Source organism: Drosophila hydei, unplaced genomic scaffold (assembly GCF_003285905.1).
Source record: "Drosophila hydei strain 15085-1641.00,03,60 unplaced genomic scaffold, DhydRS2 tig00000060-arrow-pilon, whole genome shotgun sequence".
NCBI classification, from domain to species: Eukaryota; Metazoa; Arthropoda; class Insecta; order Diptera; family Drosophilidae; genus Drosophila; species Drosophila hydei.
The window spans coordinates 1,712,553-1,731,161 of record NW_022045656.1 but is presented as its reverse complement, the minus strand read 5'-3'; the positions used below and the strand labels follow the sequence as shown (position 1 = coordinate 1,731,161).

General features: G+C 43.7%; 4 protein-coding genes across 4 annotated transcripts; 2 read left to right on the top strand and 2 right to left on the bottom strand.

Annotated features, from left to right (window-relative positions):
• The first annotated feature begins 6,669 nt into the window (after positions 1 to 6,669).
• Positions 6,670 to 8,116, top strand: LOC111592189 (guanine nucleotide-binding protein subunit beta-like protein 1). Its single transcript, XM_023304256.2, has 3 exons — positions 6,670 to 6,883; positions 6,948 to 7,461; positions 7,523 to 8,116. The coding sequence occupies exons 1-3, from the start codon at positions 6,746 to 6,748 to the stop codon at positions 7,840 to 7,842; spliced, it is 972 nt and encodes a 323-aa protein (XP_023160024.1). The 5' UTR covers positions 6,670 to 6,745; the 3' UTR covers positions 7,843 to 8,116.
• A 172-nt stretch (positions 8,117 to 8,288) lies between these two features.
• LOC111592153 (AT-rich interactive domain-containing protein 2) lies at positions 8,289 to 14,076 on the bottom strand. The gene is made up of 4 exons (XM_023304201.2): positions 13,621 to 14,076; positions 12,504 to 13,564; positions 9,494 to 12,414; positions 8,289 to 9,438 (listed from the first exon to the last, which is right to left on the bottom strand). Exons 1-4 carry the CDS (start codon positions 13,917 to 13,919, stop codon positions 8,464 to 8,466), a joined length of 5,256 nt encoding a protein of 1,751 aa, XP_023159969.2. The 5' UTR covers positions 13,920 to 14,076; the 3' UTR covers positions 8,289 to 8,463.
• Positions 14,077 to 14,887: 811 nt separating this feature from the next.
• On the bottom strand, positions 14,888 to 15,775 carry LOC111592233. The gene is made up of 3 exons (XM_023304317.2): positions 15,677 to 15,775; positions 15,001 to 15,615; positions 14,888 to 14,896 (listed from the first exon to the last, which is right to left on the bottom strand). The coding sequence occupies exons 1-3, from the start codon at positions 15,752 to 15,754 to the stop codon at positions 14,888 to 14,890; spliced, it is 702 nt and encodes a 233-aa protein (XP_023160085.2). The 5' UTR covers positions 15,755 to 15,775.
• Positions 15,776 to 16,244: 469 nt separating this feature from the next.
• LOC111592127 (heat shock protein 75 kDa, mitochondrial) lies at positions 16,245 to 18,607 on the top strand. Its single transcript, XM_023304163.2, has 3 exons — positions 16,245 to 16,508; positions 16,568 to 18,320; positions 18,388 to 18,607. The coding sequence occupies exons 1-3, from the start codon at positions 16,385 to 16,387 to the stop codon at positions 18,560 to 18,562; spliced, it is 2,052 nt and encodes a 683-aa protein (XP_023159931.1). The 5' UTR covers positions 16,245 to 16,384; the 3' UTR covers positions 18,563 to 18,607.
• Positions 18,608 to 18,609: the final 2 nt, after the last annotated feature.

Below are 18,609 nucleotides of genomic sequence, written 5' to 3'. Positions count from 1 at the left end.
GCCACATTTTGTGGCACATTTGAACAAGCGAACAAATTACTGTAATTAATAAACGCATTTTTACATTAAGGTGTTTATCAGGTGCTTCCCAGGCCCCGTCTTCACGGTATCCTTTTGTAATTACATGCATATGCCGCCTCATAATATGATGCCACGCCCCGCACCGAGGTCGGCACTTTTGGCTTGACAACTTGGTTGCAGGCAACTCGAAATTGATTTCGCTTTTGCTGCCCAGCCAGCCAACGAGGCAGCAAGCGAGCAACCAACTGCTGTCAGCTAAGTGGCATTTTAATTATATGAATACGAGTTCGAGTACTCACTCGCACTCGTAGTCGCATTCAGATTCATACTCGCAGACAGGCTGCCCAGTTAACGCCATTCATTAAATGGACTGGCCTGCACTCATTTTTGCCACTTATTGACTGTGATAAGTGCATGGAAAACATTTAATGGACGCCGGGGTATACAGATACAAGCTGCTTGCAAATATTTAACCTCATGTCAAAATATTTAATGTTCGTACATTATGAATGTGCCTTTTTAGCGGGATTTTTCAGATTGTCATGAAAATCAAAACTTCCTGCGTTCTTCTTCTTTTCTCTATGTCATATATTCTTGATCAATATCAGTCAACAATTAAGACATATATATATATATATATATATATATTGTGCTGGCTACTTCGAAGCTGTCATCTGTATAATTATTAAGAATAAGACTGGAATTAAATCTCAAATTTCTTTCCTTAGCATATTTTAAATAAACTAAGCAGCTCGACAAATTCATTTTTAAATGATATCTCCATATCTATAAAGAAGTCGATCTGCCGACAAGCGCATTAAAACTTCGTCTTGCACAAATTCACAATTTATGCCACAATTTTTTCTATTTTTGCGGCTGATTAACCAAAGTGCGATAAGTATTCAATAAGAATATTTCCAAATGATGAATGGAATTGCGTATTTGCTTATGTGTTAAATGAGATTACAAGACTTAGTTGGCTTTACGGCTGTCTGATTGGAATGTGCCAATTAGACAGCTCAAATAGTCTAGAGAAGGCTAACAAATATATATTTCTCATATATTTGTTAGCCTTAATAAAAGATTTAATTAGCGTAAGAGAAACAAAATCGCCTTGCCTCAATTGTAGAAGATTCAGAGCTAAATAAAAAAGTTGTGCTTGGCATAATTTGCACGAGGAAACATGATTACTAATAGATTTGATATTAAGTATGGTATCAGACTCAGCTGGAGTCCACGTTCTAGCAGCCAAATAAACTCGTGTCGCGTTTAATCACAAACCAGATATGTCTGTGAGCAGCTTGAACTACGAGCAAATTGCTCTCCAGCCGATGCAAAATTAATACATTAACACTTGCCGTGTGCGACACATGATATCGCGGAGCGACAGGAGGAGGAGTGGACAATCTAGTGACACCTGAGGGTAGGTTCGGCTGCCTGAAGAAGATATTAACTTAATAATTGATAATTGAAAGTAGTGCGTAGGCAAGCAGCAACTGCAGCAACTGCAGCAACTGCAGCAGTTCAGCCAACAGGCTGCCCAGAAGGAGAGCAGAAGCAAATGTTTACCGTCGAGGACGGTCGCCGGTCGAAAATGATTACGTTGCTCGGGGGCATGCCTCATGTTGTGCTGCGCTTGCCGCAACATGCAACATGAACTGTGCGCACTTGCAAATGAGCTGCATTTTGAGACATTAAGGGGCACTTAGCATAATGATTTACAGCTTTAATTTACGCAATTAAATTGGAATACTTTCGAGCCTTGTATAAAAGCCAGAAGAAGAAGAAAAAGCACCACCAGACCAGCAATCAAGCAGTGGAAAGGACCCAAGCCCAATCAAGCAAAAGGTGGAGCACGCACCGTGTCGTATGACACGAAAAAACTGCGAATGTCACGCACATTCGTGAGTCACGTTGCGCCTAAGAAAACTCAGAAACCATTTGACAACACCTGACACAAGTCCAGCAGGAATCGCCCACCTGGAAATTAAGTACGACTAGCATTAGCTTTCTCATAAGACTTGTTAGGCTCTAGCGCAACTTCACACGAGATCAACTCGAGCGCTGAGTACATAGATCATCTGCTTGCTCCTGGTTAGGCATACAAAGACTGGCAAGAGAAGCCTTCATTTTCATTAGATTCCAACTTTAAAAGTAAAGACACAGCTTTTATAAATAGAGACTTTAAATAAAACACAGCTTTCGCTTCAAGGAATAATATTTAATAAAGTTTTCTAAGCGCATTATAGAGCCACAGATCTGGAAATACTTCATATTGTAATACGAACAGGAAAAGATTAAAGATTTGCATGCTTTCAAAACAAATAAAATATATGAACTCGAACAACTTTTAATGTAGACATCGAAAAGTCGTGCGTGTCGATTAATCATAGCACGGACAGCGCGCGCTGCGTGTTAAGTAAAATCGTGTTTAAAGTCATGTGTCGTGTCGTGTCGTGTCATGTGGCAATAATCGCCGATGAGGGGTGCCATCTCTAGCCCGAATGCAATCAGGCGACACAATGTTATTGACACCTAGCGGACAAGGTTTCGATTTCAGGCCCGGGTCACTGTGGTGTTATGATCCTTTTGTCCTGTTTGCCGACTGCCAGCATCAGGTACACTTGATTGGCACTTTGGCTGAGTGCGTCTGATTGGCACACAGCGCCACGCTCAGCTTCACACTCAGCTCTCCACTCGAGTGGAAAGTGTCGCTGCGTAGGTGAGCAGATGTGCAACGCACACAAACACAAACGCAAATACAAATTCCCATGCACCCACAACCGTCGAAAGCTTCGCTTTAAATGGTAATCCATGCTGAGCCATTGTCTTCCATATGAAGCGCCATTTCATTATGCCAAAAATCGAGATATATATATATATTTAGAGCTACATCTCGTGCCTACTCTTCGAATCATTTTAATGCATAAATCAGTTTGAAAATCAAGTGACCATCATATTATCATCTGCGGGTCTTGAATGCGTTTCGTTTCCAGCATACCCTGCACTCATGGAATGTCTGTAAGAGAGGGTATTCCGACTGTGTGCTAGCCAATGTAACACTCAGAGAAGACAGTCCATTAGTCAGGCTGTCTTATTAGAGTTGCAAAGTGGATCAGCAAATAAACTCCTATGAAACTATGTAGAGACTTTGGTAAGTCGCAGCTATTACATAGTATCTTCCGATCGGCCAGTGCAGCTCTGTTGCCAGTTCGATTGGGTTTTTAGATATTCCGGTCTGTCCGCCACGGAAATTGATCAATTACCAAGCACTTTGGCGTGCCGACCAGTTTTTCCCGTCTAGTTTTGGCCAACGTTCAATTTGCATATATAAAAACAAAGCACAGCTCTGGTTTTTTCATTTTATTAATTTTTTTTTCGGGCACACTTTTCAGCTAGGTGTGTTTTTTTTTTTGAATATTTTTAATTTTCTTAGAGCTACAATCTACAATTTGGAGGCTTAATCTCGTCGTCGCATGAAAAATGGGCGAAACGCCTTTAGTGTCAATTTTATGTTATCGTTTGATTTATAATAATGCTGATAGACGTCGATGTTTTAATTGATTGTAGTGGTAAAAAAAGAGTTTAACTGTCTGCTGGCTTTTGGCTTTCCTCTCTCTCTTTCTCTCCCCCTCTCTCTCACTCACTCAATCTATATATAACTTTTCTTAAATTTGCCTGTTACCAGTGGCTTTTGGCTTGTTTCACTTTCTGCTCAAGCTCAACATTTTAAAGTCTCTTTTATTTATACCTTTAAGTCTTGTATATATATATATCTTACCAAAAAAATATAGTATTAAAATTTAAGCCAAGCTTGAGATGTCACAAGAAGCAGCGGAATTCAGCCAATTGTCACGCTTATACAGAGAACGTAAGAATCTAGTGTTACTCAAGACATATTAAGAAAGTCTTAAGAATCAGGTAAATCGCTGAATCAGGTAAATAGAAATCAATTTCAATATATTTTATTTTTTCTTTAAAAATGATGTGATAAATATTTCCTATATACCCACAGCATCTTTTTCTTATATTTATCTTATGGGTTTTTAAGTTCATGCCATGCTGCATTGTTGCAAGCAAATCAAAATTCCAACACCTTTGGCTTATATCGATGCCCAGTAAGTTCCTGGGAGCGTATTGTGGTTTATCCATACGCTCAATATGATTCATGGGCAATGCAAAACACAATGCTATAAAAACGCCAGATTCATAAGGAGGAAAGCCCGATGCTGTCCAGGCCAGAAACTCAGATGCGAAATGTGAGCTGCGAGATGCGAGATGGGGTCCATTAAGGTAGCGCATAAATAAGTTGGCAGCATGCGCTGGGAGCCCATTTCATTGCCTGGCTAATAATGACAACCATATAAAGTTATAGGTGGCAATGCGGAGGGAGCCATTGTATGTCGCGTGATAACTTCATTTTCATAGCTCGAAACGGATGAGCGGATGCCCAGATGCCCTGATGCCCAGTTGCTCAGATACGCGGAACAGGCACAGCAGGAAGCCCCCTCCCTTTGCTTTCTTCAAAGGGGGCTGAGTTGGCGGCCTACACCAGAGGTTGGCCCTGTCAGCATATATCAAACTAAGCCTGATTAACTATCGAGCATTGGTCATATATGGATTTGGGATATGTTTATGCAGATGTATGCCAAAAAAAAAAAAAAAAAAAAAACAAAAATTTTAATAAAATAATGTGAATAGAGGAATTGGAATTCCTTAGAAACCTGCAGCTGATGCTCCAAGGCGATAGCGAAAATTTATGACTTCATTAAGGTAACAAGCTAATATGTTTTAAGCATCTCTCAACTGAAACTGAAACAGAAACAGAAACAGAAACTGAAACTGGATTCGGTCTGGGTCAGGCGAATCGTTTAAGGAGTCGCCAGTTGTAGTTGTTGACCCATTTCAAATGGATTACCCACATAGCAACATGCATAAATAGTTTGGACCACTAAACGCCTCACCTCGATGCTGTGGCAAAAAGATTTATGGCACTTCTCTCTCCATCAGCTTGGTACTCCATTCCCCCAACGCTCCGGACGTCTGCCCGAACCAATACAAGTCGAAGCCGAAACCAAAGCAAATGTGTTCACAGCGTGTTAAGGCGAGGCCTTAACCTTTTTACGACTGGCTTTGCCGTTAAAGGAAGTTTTAGCCACGACTAACCAGCACAGCAATCCTTTCAGCTAATTGCGAGAGCTGACTTGTTGCGCCCCAATCAAACTACAATTACATGTATGCATGAGCATTTAGGGAAGGGATCGCATAGAGAGGAATGTTCAATCATCCAGAAGTGCAAATTGATTTGCGGTTGATTCATGGAATTCAGACAGTTAGAAGTACTAAGCAAATATTGATCAAACTTAATATTATTTATATTATTATATATATAAGCTGGATAACATTAGATCAACATTTCAGAGTTTAGCCTAAAATGTGTATATCTTTACGAAGTATTGGCTTAGCGCTTTAATTTCACATATATATTTAAAAAATAATATTTTAGACTTATTTAACAATTTTCAAATTAAATTCATAACTTGTTTATTTAAATTTAAATTTAAATATTTTTAAAAAATGTATTTAAAAAAATCTACGAAATTACATTTAAAAAATATATATTTTTTAATAATATATTTTTTATTTTTTTAATTTGTATTCTCTCATCTAACAATAAAGCATTTGTCCGAATTTACAGTTTTCTGCTTAAACCAGCTAAGCTCTAAAGCATTTGAAATATGATTTTGATATAAAGCCAAAAGCCAAACACATAATTTCTTAGCATTAAAAATAGGTCGTTCCCCTTTTTGGTCGGGCTTAACACAGGGTATACTAAATCATTTGGACACTACAGGAGACGACTCAAGCAAACTCAGTTATGTTGTTGTTGATGGTAAAAAATAAAATATTAAAAAAAAACTAAGAAAAAACAGAAGATTGTTAAAGCAACTTAAAGCTGTCAACTTAGCATTGATTAACGAGCTTATAGCATGTTTATTTTGCGATCTTTGCGATATTTGGGCACATAATTCCCAGTGCTTTTCGGTATTTACTATAGTTTCTTTCCTGCATGTTTTTATTTATTTTTATTTTTAAGTTCGCATTAGGTTGTTACACTTCGGGCAATTATCACTGACAAGTCTTTTTACGATCGTTGCCTTAACGTCTAGGCCGCAGACGCTGGACGCTGGTAAAGTCCATTAAAGCCGCGCGGCAATGCTTTTTAATAGCAGCAGGCGCTTTGTGCGCATTCAACCTTATATTATGATATTTTCGTGGTAAATCTTTGGAATTAACATCACTTAAAGGCTGTTCTATGAATGATAACAATTTTCCATTTCTTGTTTCATCGAATGCGTAAGCTTTTTCGAACGTGTCTATGACGCGCCAATACTGCAGCGACATCTGGCGGCTTAGTAGTGTAACAATGTATGAACAGCTGATTACGCCTATAGATTTTAAATTATAAGGATTTCACATTCATAATTATTGAAAGATTTCATTAACAAATTCTACAGTTAAGGGATCTGACAAATTTACCATATCTAAAGACATAATTGTCTAATATTTATCATATTTGGCGGGTATTTTCAAATCACACTTATGCACATATATCGTAATCGACTCGCCACCACTACGTACCACACAATCATTTATTTATCTTATCGGCATTGCGACGCAACGCACTTTAGTTAATTTTATTTAATTCAATTCACTTATTTAAATGGCTGTGTTACCACCTGATCCTGTATTCAGCTTACGTTGCCCAGAAATGGGCGCTGTGAATTCGCTATGCTTTCATGAAAGCGAACGTCTGCTGGCAGGCACTTTCAAAGGCAAAGTATTTCTCTGGGATCTACAAGTGAGCAACAAAACCTAAATAATGAAACAACAAAAATAACAAATTACATGATCGATTTTTGTAGACAAACCGCTCAGCACTGCAATTTGAGGCAGGCACGGAGCCAATTACGAGTCTACATCATACCAAAGAGCACCTGATCACACAAGAGAAGGGTGGCACAATCACTACCTTCTCCATAAGCAACAGCAGCTACGTCAAGGAGCGCAGCATTACGGGCAATCACTTGGGCTATTGCCGTACAGCGCTGCACATAAATCCGAACAACTCCAACGAACAGCTACTCTTTTATCCGTGCGAGGATGCAGCAATTGGTGTGCTGCATGTAACGGATCCGGCGGCGCCAACACAGATGCTTGTAGCGGATGATCCGCAATTGCCTAAGCTAGGCAGTGTCACCTGCTTCAAGCCGTTTGAGTGCGCGTCACAATTGTTTCTACTCGCCGGCTACGAGTCGGGGCACTTTCTTACCTGGGATTTGAGCAGCGGCGTTATGATTGATATCACGGAACTAGCACCGGAAGCTTTAACTGTTGACTATGACCCCATTACAAATCGAGGCATAGTTGGCGGCGCTTGTAAGAACACCATGATATATTATTAAGACATGTAAAATAATATAATATTCCCTTACCACAGCCGATAAATTGACTACTTTTAGTTATCAGAGACAATCCATGCAACTACGACGCGGCTCCGATTTGTGCATCAAGAATCCCGGCGTGAATTGCGTGCGTATACGTTCTGATCAAAAGGTTTTCGCTAGCGCCGGCTGGGACGGGCGCATACGCATATTTTCGTGGAAGAGCCTGAGACCACTGGCCGTATTAACGCAGCACAAGCAAGGCGGCGTCATGGACCTCGCCTACTCCACACAACCGGTGTCCATGTGGCACGCACCCATTATGGCTGCCGCCGGCATGGATGCACAAATCTCACTCTGGGACTTATACAACTAGATCTTTCCACGGTGCTTTACTGTCCTAAGCGTTGCAGTTTAAACTGCTCTTTCTTTCTGCCATGCGGCCGCTCAGCTGGCAGCGACTGACAATTCAAAGGCAACTTGTCTAAATAAGCTCTATAAATTAGTTCTTATTTAAATAATTATGTATAAGATATACCTATTAATATACCCCTATTGATTGGAATTTAAATTATCTCGAAACACTTTTAAAAATGTAATAGGCTTCAGTGCTCTGAGATGCCTAATAAATTAATCTGTAGACTCTAGATTTACACTAAATAAATGTAAAGAAAACGTAAATGTCTTTAATTTCTAAACATTATAAATGTATACTATTTTTACTTCACACTATTTAGTTTAAGATATTTCCAATACTTACTCGACATTTTGAATTTGAACTATGCTAAAAGCCAATGTATATATTCGACTGTTCATTATTTCATTTAATTTGTTCACATTTAATAGTGTCGTTAGTTAATAGAATTATTTGTTTAAAAAAATGTTCTTTAGCAACCCATCGAGAGGTGTAGAAAAATACATTTATGTATATGCATATACAATATATAAATATATATATATATAGTTGATTAGTTGTTGTAGGACCTGCGTAGAGAGATTACTGACTCAGCTCGTGTAGTATGTGGGATAGTACGCCACTGGCCTCCACATTGCTGAAGGCCACATTGGCCAAGTGCGGCTCGTAACGCTTCAAACTTCGTTTGGCCGTCAAAGAGTAATTGACCAGATTCCGCAGTATCAGAGCAGCCGTAAGTCGTATGCTCTTTGTGACTGGACCCTCGTTCTCATCCATTAGTTCCTTCGAATTCAGAAAGTCAGCCGAATGCCGTTTTATTGCCTGAAGGGCCGAAGTTCCCACAGCCGTGGCTGCAGTAGCTGGAGCAGCTGCTGCCGCAGATGCCGGCGCATTGGCGTTTCCCACATTGCGCACTATAGTCACCGTCGGCTGCGCGGGCGACACATTATGTATGCCAGTAGCAAGACGCCGTTGCACGCTGGCTCGCAAATCATCCAGTGCCAAATGACGATCGACGAGATGCGTCATCAGCGAGTAACGCTTACGCGCAATATTGTCGCACAAGCTGGGACCGCTGCCCCACTGGCAATAAATCTCAGCGCCTGAGTCCAAATGATCCGGACAGTGTACATTGCAAACGTGATGTTGCAGCTCGTTGAGCGATTTAAACTTCCGACGCGGACAATTACGCCAATCGCAAATAAACAGCCAATTTACATCCACGGGTACGGCGCTCACAGCTGGCGCCACTGAAGGATTCACATTGGTTACAATACTCGTGGCCGTTGTTGTTGTTGCTGAGGCAACAACCGTCGATGCGACCGGATTGTTGACAACCGTTACTGCTGTAGCCGTTGGTTGCTCCGCTGGCTTTGATTCAACTGTTATTGAAGGCTTTGATTCGACGCTGACCACCTGCCCTTGTGGACTGGGCTTCAGCCCTGGCATTTGCACCGGATGCTGCTGTGCAGGAGAAGGAGATGGTGTGGGCGGCGGCATTGGTTTCTTGGCAATGGGTATTGCTGGCACCGGCTTCACTTTGGCTGCATCCGTGAGCTACATAAACAAATTATAATAACATCAGACATTCAATCTAGTTGCCAGTTCTTACCGCTGTGGGCATCGTGATCTTCTGCTGTATTATGGAGGGATGATGCTGCTGCTGTTGCTCCAGCACGTTGCGTATGTGCTGCTGCTGCTGCTGCAGTGCAGCGCCCACAACTGATGTGGTCCCCACCGGTGGTTGAGTGGTTATGATTGTCTGCGAATTAAGTTGACTCTGCTGCAACGGGGCAGCCGTTGCGGGCGTTTGGGTAATGAGCGTTGTCTCCTTGATGCCGCCCAGCAGCAGCTGCCGCTTGTCTACGCCAGCTGCAGGGCTCGAGATGATATGCTGCTGTATGATGGACTGATGCTGCTGTAGCTGAGGTATGGGCGCTGTTTTGCTAGCAACAATGCCGCCGCGATGCAGCTGCGCGGGTTGCGCTGGTTGCGGCTGATGCAGCTTTATGGTTGCAGGTATCTGATTAAGCTGTGAGAGCAGAGAGGGCGACATTTGACCCGCGCCCAATGCGGCGGTCACTGCTCGTTGCGGGTTTATAAAAATTTGCTGCTGTTGCTGCTGGACCTGGGTGGCCGGACGCACCGCCGCCGCAGGTGCTGTGGTGGTCGTCACCAGCACCTGTTGCCCCTGCGCTGTCGTCATTATGACTTTCTGCGTGCCAGGCGCATTGCTGGTGCTCACTCCCGGCGGCTGCTGCAATATGATTATCGTTTTCGTCTGCTGCTGCGGCGCCTGAGCAACTAGCAGAGTGGGTGTGCCTGGCGCATTAGCTGATGCTGCCACGGGCGCCGACTGTTGAGCAACCAAATAAGTTTGCCCCTGCTGATTGGTCGCCAGCACGTACTGTGTTTGCGTTGGCTGCTGCTGCTGCTGTTGCTCTGTCTTCTGCTGCAATATAACCGGCACCGTTTGTAGGCCCTGATCCGTTTTAATGGTGGCCGTTGTGGCCAATTTTAACTGCGGCGGGGGCGCCACCGAGTTGCCAGTGGGAAAGATGAGCTGCCGCTGTGTCGAGTGCACCTTAGCAGGTATCAGTTGTAATTGTTGTTGCTGTTGCTGATGTTGTTGTTGCTGCTGCTGCAATTGCTGCTGTTGTTGTTGCTGGGGCTGTGGCTGTGGCGCTTGCTGTTGCTCTTGACTGGACGCTGCCAACGGCGGCACGTCATCCAAGTCCTCGTCCTCTAGTATAGAGGCAGCCAAGTCTGCATAGAGATTGGCAGCATTCTTGGAGGGCGTCACCTGCGGCTCATCCTTACCAGTGGCCACATTGGTGCTGTCCAATGCCAACCGCTTGTTTTGCTCGTCATCGATGGTGAGCTTCCGCTTGGATTGTATAATTACGGTGCGCCCTTGCGCATCCTTTGTTAACACATTGGACCCACTTAGTGGAGCGAGCGGCGGAGGCGCCGAGTCTGTCATTGGCTTCTTCTCCATTGGCAACTGTGGATGCAAGGGCTTTATGGTGGTTTGCCCCACCTTCACAGGCGTGTGCTGCATCAACGGATTATTAACAAAGGCGCTAATTGCCGTGGAGGTTACTTTAATGGGCTGTCCGGCTGACGAGCCAGTTGATGAGGCTGTGGTGGCCACAAGAGCGGGCGGCTGCGCCTGCGCCTTTTGCTTCAACTGTCGCTCGTTAACCTTGCTTGCCAGAAGACTCTTAATCAGCGAGGAACTGGGCGTGGACGAGACAATCACTTCCTCGGCCGCTTCAGCACTTGAGTCCGGCTTTGGGGTCAGCGTTGGTTCCTTTTTAGCAGCTATTGCGGTAGGCATTGTTGTTACTTTCTGTTGTTGTTGCTGCTGTTGCTGCTGCTGCTGCTGCTGCATGGGCAAAGGTTGTGCACGCATCCTTATGCCCACGTAGTGCGTCCCGGGAAGTTCCGTGCCATCCATCTGTCGCACAATGGCGGGTCCCACGGTTGCATTGAAGATGAGTCGCACGAGACGCGGAAATTGCAGACGGTTGACCACCGAAAGTTTACCCGCCTTCTGGCAATGCGATAGGTAAATGGTGTACAGCTCCTGTTGCTCCACGCGATACTCATGACCGTTGCCGGCTCGCTCGTAGGTCGCGCCCAGCCAGGCCAGCGCATAGGTCTCGTCGTCGTGCGTAAAGCTTTGCGGCGCTGATGGCGCTGCAGGCAGCGCAACTGTAGTGGCTGCTACTGATATTGGAGCAGGTGGAGCTGGTGCTTGTTGGGTGGGCGGTGGCGGAAGCTGTACCTGCGGCAAACTAGGCACTGGCAGCTGCACTTGGGGCAAGCTTGGCACAGGCATAGGCAGGGGCATAGGAGCAGGTATGGCAACAGGAGCAGTCACAGGAGCTGGGGCAGCCACAGGAAGCGAAACAGTCTCCGGCTGTGGCGGCAGCACTTGCACCTGTGTTGGTGCTGGTAGAGGCAGAGACACAATTGGCGCAGGCGGCTGTGGCTGTGGCTGAGGCTGTGGCTGCTTAACCGTCATCAACGGAGTCATCTGATTGCTGGGCGCAGGTTGTGATAATGTAGACAATATGTTACCAGGCACCACCTCAACAACTCGCATCAGTATGCAGCCAGCAGCGCCGTACGACTGCGCCTCGACAGTTAGCAAAGCTACCAACTGATCTAGCAGGCCACGCACCTGCATCAACATGGAACATGGACGAGCACCCAGGGTACTCAAGGCGTAGATCGCCTCCAGGGTAAAGATAAGCAACATCACATCGGTCAGCGACAGCAGCAGCATAACCCGCTGATAGAAATCCAAGCCGAGGCATCGATTTATGTGCTGGGCATTGCCCTCGCGTCCGCACAGCTTGTAAAGTATCTCCAGGCAGCTGATTATAACGGCACGATCATTCGATTCGATACCCTCGCAAAGTGTGGCCAGCAGATTCCGCGATAGCTCGTCCGTAGCAGGATCGAGTAAGTCGAACTGCTGCGCCAGATTGCCAGCCGTTTCCAAAGCCTGAATGTGAATGTTGCCTGAAAGAGCAAAGCAGAGGATGTGTATGAGTTTAGCTATCAAGTGTTGATCTACATCTGATGGATTTTTTCTCCATCTTGTTACTTACTCCAGCGCACATTGGCGCCCATGACCAAGTATCGCCAGAGCGTACGATTGGACGCAAGTAGCGGGACGTTCTCCTGATGGAAGCTTAAGCTTCTCAATAGCTGCACAATTTGTAGCACTCGCTGACCAATGCGTTCGTCCGTGCCATGACTGCGACGCAGATTCAAAAAGTCTAGCTCGAAATCGAGTTCATCGGATTGGAACAGATATTCATCGCAGTCACTCTCCTTGCTAATCAGACCATTGTCCAGCCATGCTTGTTCATCCGTATACAAGTCCAGAATTTGTGGCTTATCGTACAGCAAATCCCGCCAAAAATTAAGTTTCGAATGCCTTCGCACCAACATGCCCGCATTGTTGTGGCCATGCTGGAATAGCTGACGCATGCTGTAATCCGCATAGACGCCCAAGTGAGCTAGCAAGACATCCAGGAGCTTTGGGCACTCGGTCAGTTGCAGAGTTGACCGCGGCTCGTTGGCCATCAGTGTGCACACATTGATGGCAAAATCCTGCTCGTTAGGCAGCGGCGATAGAAGCGACAACAGCAGCTTGTCATAGGTGCTGTGCTTGTGCAGCTGTGTCGACATTTTGTACTGACGACGGCGATCCGCATTCACCATGTGCTGGCGCTGATTGTACGCCATGGGAACGGCTGTCAGCGTAGAGTGTGCCATGCCAAAAATGCTTCCCAGTCCACTACCTGTCAAGCTGCCACCTGCACCTCCAATGACACCGCCGGCCAAGGCACGAGAGCGCGCGCGACTGGCGCTGGCGCCCAGTTCAACGCACTCGATGGCCGCCTCCAAGGCTTCCAGCTTGTCCGGATCCTCTCCCAAAAAGTTTAGGCGCTCGTATTTATCCAGATAGCGACGGTAGATATGCTTTATACCAGCGGTGCCATTAACGCAACGATCCCGCAGCGTGTCCAGCGCGCTGTACACGTCGTCCCACTCGTCGCGCATGTTGACCTTATTAAAGCCACCGCGTTCCGTGACCTCTTGATATAGACGATACAAGTCCACATTTTGGCCACTAATCTTGGCCGCCTGCGTCAGTGGGGTGCTGTTGACAATCAAATTAAGTAAAGACTAGCTTTAGCATGCTAAAACGTTGCTTACCCGCGTCGCTCATGAAACTGATGCAAATCACGCCAAAATTCGTCCGGAGCACTTAGCTGCTGCTCTTCAGTTGCAGGTGCCACTCCAGGTTGCGACTTTTCTGGCGTTCCAAAAATTAGCTGCTGTTGTGCTTGTAGCTGTTGTTGCTGTGTATTTCTCGCGCGCAATGGTGTTCCCACAGCGCCAAGTTTTGCCGGCGTCGACTCATTTTGCTGTGTGTTGTTGTTGTTGTTGGCAGCAGCAGGCGATGCTGCTGGCAGAGACTGAAGCAGCACGCGTACACTATCTATGGACGTCATACTTTGGGTATTTAAATCGAAAAGCAACACAAGTTGTACATTCTATACTCTAATACTGCGCGCACACTCACTTATATTAGTTAAAAAACTAGAAAAACTCAACAATAAATACAACTACAACGCGAAGACGACGCGCTTTTAGATGCAGGGTTGCAATTAGACATTAACAAATGCTGTGCGGACAATGGAACGATATATCATATTATAATGACAATCGATTATGGGAAAAAGATAATCGATATATTGTGCAACTCCACTTATTGGCGCAAGAACTTAAACATGTCATGATTAAAAACACACACACACCCTCACAAGTAATAAATTAATCATGTATTAACTTTTTTTTATTAAATAAAAAAGTATCGATAGTTAGAAAAACTTACTTTAGTGGGGCCACGAAAACTTTTAAGTAATAAGAAGATAAAAATCATATATCAGAAATATTGTTGTTTATTATAATTTTTATTTTTAAGAGCGATTAATAAGAATTAAGTAGAGATGCTGAATTATTATATTTATATTTTTTTTCTTATTTTGTTGTCGTTGGCCTAATTAAAATTTGCACTGACTTAAGAGTAATTGTTTCTTGCCAACTCCACCACCAAATGCCATCCCATTTATCTGCTTCAGTTTCCACATACCTTCCATTTAAATTTCTAAATTTAAATTTAAGTAAAATAAAAAACACATTTATATTTATATTTGTAATAACTTACGATCTTGAGCACTGGTTGTACCACCAACCGCCACTTCGTTCTATTGCGCAGTTATCGAAATTGCGTTTATCGTTATCTCGATCGAAAGTGGTGAATTTCATATCTCGTTCAAATGTCAATGAATCGCCAGCATTTCCAGAGAATTTTCCCAAAACCTTGAGCTGGTAAGCATCATCTTCGTTACCTATACTGAAGTTATCATAGCGAGCAAATCGAGTTGTTTTATTAAAATTTTCCAAATGTATATACAGCTCATGTGGCCTGGAATTTGTCATTTTATGGATTTTTTCCAAGCCTATAAACCAGTTGCCGTTGAGATCGCCAAATCCATTTCTATATTCAGTCCAGTTTCGGTTAAAGTCCACTGTATTGTCCACCCGCCTCTGAATTACTGTCCAGCCAGGACCTGCAATCTTCCCATCGCACGGCACCTTAAAGGGCTCGATCCCTGGAACTTTAATTTCCCATATATCTGAAGAGATTCCGATATTTATGCAACTTGTTTCGTAAACTTTCACTGCCATCTCCCGCTTGGAGTCCATTACCATCAGTGCTGCTGGACTGGATGAAAAATTAGCCCTACATCTCTCGAGAATAAAGCTATTAACCTCTAAAGCTGTCTCTAAAGACTTTATTCGTTCATCTCTCATCTCAATGGTGCCTCTGTAAACTTCTAATTGTTTCAACAATTCCACAAGCTGTTTGCTTTCCCTTTCCGTTTGATCAACCAAGTTTTCAATTTTGTTCTTAATTAAGTATACATCATCGTAGAGTTGTGCTTGGCTTTTACACAGCTCATCCTTATCTTTGATTGTTTTTTCGTAAGTTTTTTCCTTCAATTTTAAAACCGCCAATTGGCTCTGCATTGCTGCAATTTGCATATTCTTTTTGTCACACGCTTCCAATTTCTTGTTCATTGTCACAGTGTTCCATAGAAAGACCTTCAAGCAGTACGGCGCACATTCGTTCTCCTGATCAGGCTATATATTATTTATAGAGAAATTTCACTTTCTATACCTACAAGATATGTAGACTGTTCACCTGTTCATTCAAGTTGTCTTCGGAAACGGCAAGAGATGCTGCGCTTAGAACTAAGGTTAAAAGCACACAAGAATGCATATTAATATCAAGCGTAGATTAGCTTTATTGACAAGCGCCTTGCTTTCAGCAACTTGAATTATAAACTAATTGCTTGATGCTAAATTATTTAAGCTATACGCGAAATTCTAAACTGCTGATAAGAATGTAGCATGGGCAATCGCTTTAGGCTGGCTCAAATGTTATTTGTACTTCATTAAATAAGTATAATTGCTGTATGATAATTATGATGAAAATTAAAAAACTAAACATTTGGGAAAGTATTTTTGGATTTATGCAATTTAAGAATATATAGTATATAAAAACAAATACACATTATACCTTTAAATACAAATTAAAATAATATGCAAAATAAATTTTAAAATAAAAAATGTTCCATAAATATAAAAAAATGCATATTTATTGACACTAAGACATAACTTATTTCAATTTCAAATTTATTAAACATATGCCCATTTGAAAACCAGTGTTAATGAACGCAAAAAAGAGATGTTATCGATAACATATTTTCGATTATAGAAACACATGTGCGGTGAGAGAGTTGAATAACATTCATATTCCAGCTTTGTTTTAACACAAAATAAATTATATTACGTTTTTTAGTGTATTTCAACCAGACAGTGCATTGATTTAAAACAAAAAAAAAACAAAATGAGTTTACGTGCGTATGGAGTACTTTTAAGGGCCCGCCAAATGACACAGCTATGCCGGCAAGCAAATCGCGCAGCGACCTTCGCGTTAAGATCGACTTTGCAGCAGTCGCTATCACCGACTGGTGAGTAGGTTACCATTATGTGTGCAGAGTATCATGATTTATTTGTCATTATTTTATAGTTTTACCACAGCGTCGCCTTGGTACCGTTGCCGAAGAATCCTCGAAAACGGACAGGCATGAGTTTCAAGCAGAGACAAGGCAATTGTTGGACATTGTCGCTCGATCCCTGTACTCGGATCATGAAGTGTTTGTGCGCGAGTTGATCTCAAATGCAAGCGATGCGTTGGAAAAATTCCGTTATACGGCCCTAAGTACAACAAATGAAACGCAACTGGCTGCCAAGGATCGTGCTCTGGAAATACGCATCACCACAGACAAGCCACAGATGCAGCTCATCATCCAGGATACAGGCATAGGCATGACACGTGAGGAACTGATCAGCAATTTAGGCACCATTGCGCGCAGTGGTTCCAAACAGTTCCTAGAGGAGCTCAAGCAGCAACAACAAGCGGCTCAGACCAGCTCAAATATAATTGGACAATTCGGTGTGGGTTTCTACTCTGCCTTCATAGTGGCTCAGCGTGTGGACGTTTATACTCGAGCAGCTAGTCCCGATGCGGTTGGCTTGCGCTGGTCTACAGATGGCAGCGGCACCTATACCATTGAGGAAACAAAGGATGTAGAGTACGGTACCAAGATCGTTCTTCATCTGAAGACCGACTGTCGTGAATTTTCGGATGAGGATCGTATTCGCACCGTGATCAAGAAATACAGCAACTTCGTGGGCTCACCCATTCTGCTGAACGGTAAGCAGGCGAACGAGATCAAGCCACTATGGCTAATGGACCCGCAAAGCATTACCAAGGAGCAGCACCAAGACTTTTATCGCTTTATAAGCAACAGCTTTGATTCGCCGCGTTTCACTCTACATTACAATGCAGATGTTCCTCTGAGCATCCATGCGCTGCTCTACTTTCCAGAAGGCAAGCCCGGACTGTTCGAAATGTCACGAGATGGCACGACGGGCGTGGCTCTGTACACGCGCAAGGTGCTGATACAGTCTAAAACGGAACACTTGCTGCCCAAGTGGCTACGGTTTATCAAGGGCGTAGTCGACTCCGAGGACATTCCCTTGAATCTGAGTCGTGAATTGCTACAAAACAATAGTCTGATACGCAAGCTGGCCAGTGTTATCTCCAGTCGAGTCATCCGTTTCCTACAGGAACGCGCTAAGAAACAGCCAGAAGAATATGAGGCCTTCTATCGCGACTATGGACTGTTCTTAAAGGAGGGCATTGTTACGTCCACCGACAGCGCTGAAAAGGAGGAAATTGCCAAGCTATTGCGCTTCGAATCTTCAAAGTCGGCCACTAGTCGGATCTCACTGGATGATTACTACACCTCGGTTGGTCCTGATCAGAAGGAAATATTTTATCTGGCGGCCCCTAATCGTGTCCTTGCCGAATCGTCGCCCTACTACGAAAGTTTGAAGAAGCGAGATGAGCTCGTGCTCTTCTGCTACGAGCCCTACGATGAACTGGTGCTCATGCAGCTGGGACAGTACAAGAATAAAAAGCTGGTGTCCGTTGAGAAGGAGATGCGTAATCAGTCACGTGATCCGGCTGCACTGCAAGACTTTGGCGATGACAGTCTGGTGGGCACTGAGCTGAATAGCCTTATACCCTGGCTGCAGGATCAGCTGAAGGGTCAGGTAGCCAATGTGAAGACCACAACACGTTTGGATACACATCCCTGCGTCATCACTGTTGAGGAAATGGCCGCTGCGCGGCATTTTATACGCACTCAGAGCCATCACCTTCCAGAAGAAAATCGTTTTGCACTACTGCAGCCAGAGCTGGAGATCAATCCCAAGTGAGTAACCAAAATATCATATATATATATATATATATATATCATTATTTAATTTATCTTCCTGTAGACATCCCATCATTAAGAAGTTATTTAGCTTGCGTACCAAAGAACCGGAATTGGCACAGCTGATCACCAAGCAACTGTTTGCCAATGCGATGGTTGGCGCAGGTCTTGCGGAAGATCCGCGCATGTTACTCACTAATATGAACACTCTGTTATCAAAAGCATTAGAAAAATACTAAATCAGTTCTAAAATACCTAAATTTAAAATAAATAAAAAATACCGTGA